At 39.2% G+C, this 9451-nt stretch overlaps 1 protein-coding gene across 1 annotated transcript; it reads right to left on the bottom strand.

Moving 5' to 3' along the window:
• Positions 1-6764: 6764 nt before the first annotated feature.
• Positions 6765-7931, bottom strand: LOC144250734 (uncharacterized). Its single transcript, XM_077793684.1, has 2 exons — positions 7751-7931; positions 6765-7582 (listed from the first exon to the last, which is right to left on the bottom strand). Exons 1-2 carry the CDS (start codon positions 7929-7931, stop codon positions 6765-6767), a joined length of 999 nt encoding a protein of 332 aa, XP_077649810.1.
• Between the last annotated feature and the right edge of the window lie 1520 nt (positions 7932-9451).

Here is a 9451-nt window from a genome sequence, read left to right as displayed (position 1 = left end):
GCCTTGCCAGAATGTGCTACTTTGTCCACACTGGTCGCAGCAATACCCAGTAGCAAAAATAAACAAACAAACAAATAAATAAATAAATAAACACCATCAATCTCCAATTAAATTACTTCATATGTTTTTTGATACGTTAAAACAAGGTGTATGGAAACTAAAATTTCCAATGAAATGTGATGTGCTTCTCAGAATGTTTAATATTTTCCAATTTGTTAAATATGGAAAAATCAGAATTATATCTAGGCATCCTGAAATCTTTAAACACAGTCACTGATAATCACAGAGAAGCAATGAAATTTTAACTACAGAAACACAGATATTCTCTATCTCAACTTTTGCCTTGGGTAGAATACTGCTAATTTGATGATGTGGCTCCATCTATAAGTATCCATACCCAATACCAAACATAATGAAATTTACTAATCCTATCTAATTAATAACTGGGATATATTTTGGCCTCAGATATGGCTAATATTTTCCTTCTCTATTTCAATAGCGTTCTAATGCAAATTGTCCTTATCACTAACAGGACCAAATGAATTTCCAGACTACTCATCAGCTTTGCACAAATGACCTGAGCACAGACTCACAGCATCACGTTTTTTGCAGGAGCACATCCTAAATTCCTGACATCCACCTCCAAGGGTCCATGACACACTCCTTAAAGACAAGAAAATCTGACACCTTTTAGGCTGTCCTGGACCATGTGGAACATGTTCTTCACTTATCAGTTTCACTTGAGCTCCCCAATGACATCATCTATAAATCAGAGACCTCCTTATGGAATTCCTCCACCAAAAGGCTCTGAAAAGACAGGCACTTTTAGCACGTTCAGAAACTCCTGCACAACAGAAGCTTTCAAAAACTCTTTATGATAAGGACAGTATGGCCACTTGTGATGACTACCATTTACTGAGGGTTCCCAGAGAAAGAAGCTGCTCCTCATGGACCTTGCTATATTATTATTTTTCTAAAGTAAATACACTTGCTTTTTATTGAATTGGTAAATTTTACAGAGTTCCTGAATTAGTAAACCATGCCTGAGAATCCAGAGAAGAAAACAGTATAATGGACAAGCCCATCCACTCATCATACAGTTTATTAAAACTTGGTTCCTAATGCGTTTTTCTTGGGGGTACTGGGAATTGAACTCAGGGACACAACCACTGAGCAACCTCGCAGCCTTCTTTTTAATTTATTATTTGAGTTAGTTTTTTTTTAAATATTTATTTATTTATTTACTTAGTTAGTTTTCAGCGGACACACATCTTTGTTTGTATGTGGTGCTGAGCATCGAACCCGGGCCGCACACATGCCAGGTGAGCGCGCTACCGCTTGAGCCACATCCCCAGCCCTTGAGTTAGTTTTTTAGAGACAGTGTCGCACTGAGTTGTTTACTTTCTGTCATCCAGGTAAACCACCTTACAAATCAAAACCCTTGGGCTAAGGTTGTGGTTCAGTAGTTGACAACATGCCTAGCATGGATGAGGCAATGGGTTTGATTCTTAGGACCACATATAACTAAATAAAAATAAATAAATAAATGTCCACTGACAACTAAAAAATAGTTTTTAAAAAAAAATGATAAGATGGGCTAGGGATGTGGCTCAAAGGGTAGCGCACTCACCTGGTATGCGCAGAGTGCTGGGTTCGATCCTCAGCACCATATAAAAATAAAATAAAGATGTTGTGTCCATCAAATACTAAGAAATAAATAATAAAAAATTCTCTCTCTTTAAAAAAAATGAAAAGAAATAATAATCCTCCTAAGAATCTTGAGCAACTGGGATTTCAGGTGTATACCAAAGCACCTGGGGATTCACAAGAATTTTGAGAATTTCACAGTCTTTCATAAAATTCTAACAAGAGTGGAATTTAAGTCTGTTGCAAGTCTTTAAAACTTCTAATACATCATTAAAAAAACTTCTCCATATTCATCTCAGTTTGTTTCACATAAGCATCACATTACAAAACTTTGTGACAAAATGCATATATGAAAGGAAAATATGTGATTCAAGGTCCAAGAGGTGACTTGTTATCGTGTTTGGCCCCCAAATCATGTCTTCAGTATGACACAGAATATTTTAATTCTCATTTAATCATTATATATTCTCACTATTTGCTCTCCTAAAAACCCAAATCCATCAGAAGGTGGCCATCTTCCTGCCAGCCCACTATTGACCAAAAGGGGTAGGCACATCCTGTCAGGAGATTCTGTAACCCTCCTAGGAGTCTGATTCCTGCACTGATGTACTCACCAAAACTGAATTCCTACAAAGAATGCCGCCACCCCAGGACAGTTGCATTCACTCCAGTTCCCCACACTGCCCAGGAGCAAGCCTGCAACTATTGCCTTTGGCAAATGAATTTCTTACCAAAAAGTCCAGAATGCATCAAGTACTCATACACCAGTATGCAATATTTCTACTAAATCAAAGATGTAAAACTAGGAAATTGCCACACTGTCTCATTAGGTGGAAAGAAAGTTTACAGCAATCCTGGATGGCTTAAGGTGTATTTATTTAAAACAGAAGTGCCACAGCACACTCTTTTGGCCTTCCTTTCCAAATGAACACTGAGACACACTAAAAGGCTGGCAAGAGAGATAGCAGTGACAATCACCCCATCTTTGGTATGTTGGCTACCTTAAAAATTTGAACGCAAGCAAGTAAGGAACTCACCAATAATTACACAAGATCCAAGATTCCTGAATAGGTTGTGGGTGAGGTTTTGCTCAGGATGACTTGAATCCTTAGCACAGGTCATTGAATTCTTTAGCCTGAGCAGAAACAGCCCTCTCCACATCACGCACTGCACAACATCACCTGGTTGCAGGCTGTAGCTCCATCAGTGATATAGGGCACATGAGGCTAGACACCCAAAAAAATGTTCCAGGAGCACCACCAAAAACTTTTTAGATCACTGCTTGCAATTTTATTGATCTTTATTTACACCCAGTGTAACAGGGTTGGAGGTTTATATTTTTTGTAGGGGTATACATAAAGGTGTTTTTTTGTTTTGTTTTGTTCAGGTCACAGAAAGTGCTTTGTGCACAAATTGTAAGATTGGTCAGAGGTCTTCTAAGCTTTAACACAAAAACAGAAGTCTGTGTAATAACCCATATTGAGATCTTTGCAAAATTTTTTACTGACATTCTGTTGAAAGAAGATTATGGTAAAGTTCTCTCAAGAAGCTTATTTAAGGGGCTGAGGATGTGGCTCAAGCGGTAGCGCGCTCGCCTAGCATGAGTGCGGCCCGGGTTCGATCCTCAGCAGCACCACATACCAACAAAGATGTTGTGTCCGCCGAGAACTAAGAAAAAATAAAAAAAAATAAAATGTTAAAATTCTCTCTCTCTCTCTCTCTCTCTCTCTCTCTCTCTGTCACCCTCTCTCTCTAAAAAAAAAAAAAAAAAAGAAGCTTATTTAAGATTCTTTGGTGGAGAAGGAAGGGCCACTATATTAGGATATCAGACTGCGATGCTCCTTACCAAGCCTTTGGTCATGTGGTGTGTATTAAGAAAACATCACACTATTTCCCCAGGGCTCCTGAGGAACTCTAACACAGAGAGAAAAAAAGCTTGGGTTTTCTGGAATATTTCACCTAAGTATTATTCATGGGGAGAAAAGCTAAGTTGGATGTAGTTTTTTTTTTTAATTCACTGGAACAAAAGAATTTTCAGAAGGAAGAGACCATCTGCAATTGTGGAGGAAACACCTGCAGAGCTGCATCTGCTGATGTGGACAGTAGTGGGTCCACACACACAGCAGCAGCAAACTCACCACCTGAGCTACGGGAGTGCTCGGTGCTAGAATGCCTGTGTAGCATGCACAAGGCAGGATTGGGTCCTCAGAACTGGGGAAAGAAAAGAGACAGCAACTCAATCATAGGGCAAAATATATTTTGAGAAAGTTCCTCTCCAAATAATATACACAAATGACATGATATTATAATGCGTTTTAATGTGCCTATATACAACACAACACATGAGACTTAGAACAACCACAAATGACATGAGTGGGGTCCCAGAGTCATCAACAGATCAATAAGCAATCAGGGAAAAGAAAGAGGCCAGCTGCAGGGTACACAGACACATCCCTATGGTCCCAGCGGCCAGCCTCACCCCATCTCAAAAAATAACAATTAAAAAGACTGTGGAGAAACTTGATGGTAGAGCACTCCTGGGTGAAATCTGAACAAAAAAAGAGAGGAAGGAAGTTCAGAAGACACATTTCACCAATTTTTACCAAAGGCTGGAGTGGAGAGGCCTAAACTAACAGACACAATATGTAATGAAACATTAGACACAAAAGACTTAAAATACAGGAAAATGGAATCTAACAATAAGAGAGATTTAACCCAGAAAAACATGTTGCTTTCAAATCTTCATGCTGATACAATGCTCCTCTCCAACCCAGGGTGCATTTTTGTTACCTCTGAATAGATAAAAAAAGAAATGAAGGCACACACCTTTTCACACACCTACAGTGGTTTTCTCAAAAGAAATAAATAAAATGAAATAAAATAAAAATTTCCTCAAGTCTGAACAAGTTCAAATGGATCTGAAAAAAGTAAGGTCCTACCACATTTCTATATACAGGGCTTTTCTCTAGTGTGATTTCTTTTTTTTAAATTTTTATTTTATTAATATTTTTTATTGGTTATTCAAAACATTACAAAGCTCTTGACATATCATATTTCATGTATTCGATTCAAGTGGGTTTTGAACTCCCATTTTTACCCCAAATACAGATTGTGGAATCACATCCATTACACATCCACATTTTTACATAATGCCATATTAGTAATTGTTGTATTCTGCTACCTTTCCTGTCCTCTACTATCCCCCTCCCCTCCCCTCCCATCTTCTCTCTCTACCTCATCTGTTGTAATTTAATTCTTTCCCTTGTTTTTTTCCCTTCCCCCTCACAACCTCTTATATGTAATTTTGTATAATAATGAGGGTCTCCTTTCATTTCCACGCAATTTCCCTTTTCTCTCCCTTTCCCTTCTACCTCATGTCTCTGTTTAATGTTGATCTTTTCCTCCTGCTCTTCCTCCCTGCTCTGTTCTTAGTTGATCTCATTATATCAAAGAAGACATTTGGCTTTTGTTTTTTAGGGATTGGCTAGCTTCACTTAGCATAATCTGCTCTAATGCCATCCATTTCCCTGCAAATTCCATGATTTTGTCATTTTTTTAGTGTTGCATAACACTCCATGGTGTATAAATGCCACATTTTTTTAATCCATTCATCTATTGAAGGGCATCTGGGTTGGTTCCACAGTCTAGCTATTGTGAATTGTGCTGCTATGAACATCGATGAGGCAGTATCCCTGTAGTATGCTCTTTTAAGGTCTTCAGGGAATAGTCCGAGAAGGGCAATTGCTGGGTCAAATGGTGATTCCATTCCAAGCTTTCACAGGAATCTCCATACTGCTTTCCAAATTGGCCGCACCAATTTGCAGTCCCACCAGCAATGTACAAGTGTACCCTTTCCCCCACATCCTCGCCAGCACTTGTTGTTGTTTGACTTCATAATGGCTGCCAATCTTACTGGAGTGAGATGGTATCTTAGGGAGGTTTTTATTTGCATTTCTGGGGAGAAGATGGCTGTGAATAGAGTGCATCACCCCCATATACTGCGTCACTGCGCAGGTGAATAACGAGTTAGGACGACCAAAAGCTATCTTGTTAGGAATTTCCATCAAAATTGGGGTGCACCGAAACCTAGAGGAAGGATTTCCATCACCGAAGACTGGTTACTGGGTCACAACCGCAAGAGAACTGTGCGACCGGAGATCTAGTGTGATTTCTTAAATGCTGTTCAAAGGGACCTGGAAAGTTGAAAGTCTTACTACAACTTTTAAAGAGAGTAAAAGGATCTTCCCAGATATGAATTTGCTACATCTTTGAGAACAACTCTGAAAGCTGAATACTGCCCCACATGGCTTATCCTCAGTATTTTCTACAGTATGTGTCCTTTCATACAACTGAACAAAACTAGAACATATGAACCCTTTATATTTCTTACTTGCATAGGATTTATACTTTTTATTCCAAAAGAATCTTCCCAGTCCCTAGTAAAATACTGAGAAAACTAGATTTCACACGTTTCTCACACTCACAGGGCTTCTCTCCGTGAGGGTTTTCATATATGAAAATGAAAACAGGGCTGGATGGGACGCTGACAGGATGTAGAAAATCCCCCACAGAGTGGTTTTTTTTTTCCAATGTGAATAAAATGGCTTTGTAGACAACAGGGAAAATGGAATGATTTGTGATATTTTTTACAATTAAAGAGTTATTCAGTTGGATGTGGTGGTGTTTGCCTTTAATAACTGAGACATGAGAGGTGGATTCTGAAGGATCAATGTTGGAGGCTAGCCTCAGAACCTAAGGAAGACCCTAAGAAACTCAGCAAGTTCCTGTCTCAAAATAAAAAGTAACGGGAATGTATCTCAGTGTAGAGCACAACCAGACATAATCCCCAGTCTTTCTCTTTCTCTCTCTCTCTCTCTCTCTCTCTCTCTCTCTCTCTCTCTCACACACACACACACACACACACACACACACACACACTTTCAGCAGTGTGACCCCTTTCTTGTCTTTGAGGATGATATGAAATATTGATTTACCTGATTTTTACATTCAAAGGATTTTTCTCCAGTAACTTCCAACATGTATATGAGTGAAACTGTAATAACAGAAAAGTTTACCAATTGTTTTCATGCATACGATTCCTCTGCAGTATCTGTTCTTTAACATGTGTGAAGCATACAGGATGTGGTAAAACCTTTACCAAATTGTTGACATTCATAGAGCTTTTCTCTGGTATGTATTCTTCCATGTTTGTGAAGCTGAGGGGATGTAGCAAAGGCTTTGCCACACTGCTTACACTCATAGGGCTTCTCTCCCGTATGTGTTCTTCCATGTCTTTGAAGGTGACTGGATCTAGCAAAGGCTTTGCCACATTGTTGACATTCATAAGGCTTCTCTCCAGTATGTGTTCTTCCATGTCTGTGAAGGTGACTGGATCTAGCAAAGGCTTTGCCACACTGCTTACACTCATAGGGCTTCTCTCCAGTATGCATTCTTCCATGAATCTGAAGGGAACTGGATGTAGCAAAGGCTTTCCCACACTGCTTACATTCATAGGGCTTCTCTCCAATATGTGTTCTTCCATGGCTGCGAAGGTGACCAGATGTAGTAAAGGTTTTGCCACACTGCTTACATTCATAGGGCTTCTCTCCAGTATGCACTCTTCCATGTACTTGAAGGGCACTGGATCTAGCAAAGGCTTTGCCACACTGCTTACATTCATAGGGCTTCTCTCCAGTATGCACTCTTCCATGTACTTGAAGGGCACTGGATCTAGCAAAGGCTTTGCCACACTGCTTACATTCATAGGGCTTCTCTCCAGTATGAGTTTTTTCATGTGAGTGAAGGTGACTGGGACTAGAAAAGGCTTTGCCACACTGCTTACATTCATAGGGCTTCTCCTCAGTATGCATTCTCTGATGTATTCGAAGTAAACTGGGATAATCAAAGTCTTTCCCACATATCTTACATTTGAAATATGCATCCCCTGTGTGTGTGATCCTGTGCCTTTGAAGACTTGTGTGTGAAATACAGGTCCAAACACCTTTTTGACATTCATAGAGTTTCTTTCCAGAATGAGTTCTTTCATGTCTTCTAAATAAAGAGGAGAAATGATAGGCTTTCCCACATGTGTCCCATTGAAAAAGTTTACCGCCACTGTGTGTTATCATGTGTCTTTGAACACCAGTGGTATAAGAAGAGGCTTCATCACATTGTTGCCATTCATTGGATTGCTCCCCAGTATGAGTTTCTTCATGTCTCTCAATGTCATTGGAACAATTGATGACTTTCCCACATATTGTACTTTCATAAGATCCATCTACCATTTGTACTAACATTTGTGTGTGAACGCTTTTTAGAGAAACCAGAGATTTCCTATATTGTTTCAATTCACATAGCTTCTCTTCACATTCCTCATGCTTGTAGTGTTTGTGTCCAGAGATGTGATCTGCCTGAAGGAATGAAGGACATATGAAGTCTTTTGCACACATACTGAAGTCACATGGATTTACTCTATTAAAATTTTTCTTTGTTCAATTAAGAATTGGAATTGATTTGAAGGTTTCCCCCACACTATTCTGTGCCTTTGAAGTTTACCATGACTTCTTTGATGAAGTGACCAACACATAATCGATGCTTAATTCACAATTTTGTATGTATTTATAGGTCCTTACTTTACTACCAACATCAGGTAAAGGCTAGGTTTTCTGACTTGTTCAACTTGCCTGAAAATAAAGAGATTGAAAGGAAACAATCCTTTGCAACACAGATTCTGTAGGCTATTATTCAAATCATCCCATCATTAGCATGTTGGTTACCTTAAAAATTTGAACACAAGTATGTAAGGAACTCTTAGCAATGATCATACAAGATCCATGATTCCTGAAAAGGTTGTGGGTGAGGTTTTGCTCAGGATGCTTTGAATCCTTAGGACAGGTCATTGAATTCTTTAGCCTGAGCAGAAACAGCCCTCTCCACATCATGTAGTGCACAATATCACCTGGTTGGAGGCTGTAGCTCCATTAGTGATGTACATGAGTACATCAATAATGGAGTCTAGACACCCAAGGAATGTTCCAGGAGCAGAATATTAGATGCAGGGTTCTGAGGGGTATCACCTAAAATTTTTTAGATCACTGCTTGGAATTTCATTGATCTTTATTTATACCCAGTGTAACAGGGATAGAGGTTTATATTTTTTTGTAGGGGTATACATAAAGGTGTTTTTTGTTTTGTTCTGTTTAGTTCACAGAAAGTGCTTTGTGTACAAATTGTAGGATTGATCAGAGGTCTTCTAAGCTTTAACACAAAAAAAGGAACTCTGTGTTATAACCCACATTGAGATCTTTGCGAAATTTTTTCCTGACATTCTGTTGAAAGAAGATTATGGTGAAGGTCTCTCGAGAAGCTTATTTAAGATTCATTGGTGGAGAGGGTAGTGCCACTATATTAGGACTTCAGACTGGGATCCTCCTTACCAAGCCTTTGGTCATGTAGTGTGTATTAAGAAAACCATCACACTATTTTCCTAGGGCTCCTGAGGAACTCTAACACAGAGAGAAAAAAAGCCTGGGTTTTCTGGAATATTACACCTAAGTATTATTCATGGGGAGAAAAGCTAAGTTGGATGTAGTTTTTTTTTTTTAAAATTCACTGGTAAAAAAGTCCTTTCAGAAGAAAGAGACCATCTTCAATTGTGGAGGAAACACCTGCAGAGCTGTATCTCTTGATGTGGTCATCAGTGTGGTCCACACACACAGCAGCAGCAAACTCACTACCTGAGCTATGGGAGTGCTCGATGCTAGAATGCCTAGCATGCACAAGGCAGGATTGGGTCCCCAGAACT

This window comes from Urocitellus parryii, chromosome X (genome assembly GCF_045843805.1).
Source record: "Urocitellus parryii isolate mUroPar1 chromosome X, mUroPar1.hap1, whole genome shotgun sequence".
NCBI lineage: Eukaryota > Metazoa > Chordata > Mammalia > Rodentia > Sciuridae > Urocitellus > Urocitellus parryii.
This window is presented reverse-complemented; position numbering and strand designations above follow the sequence as displayed.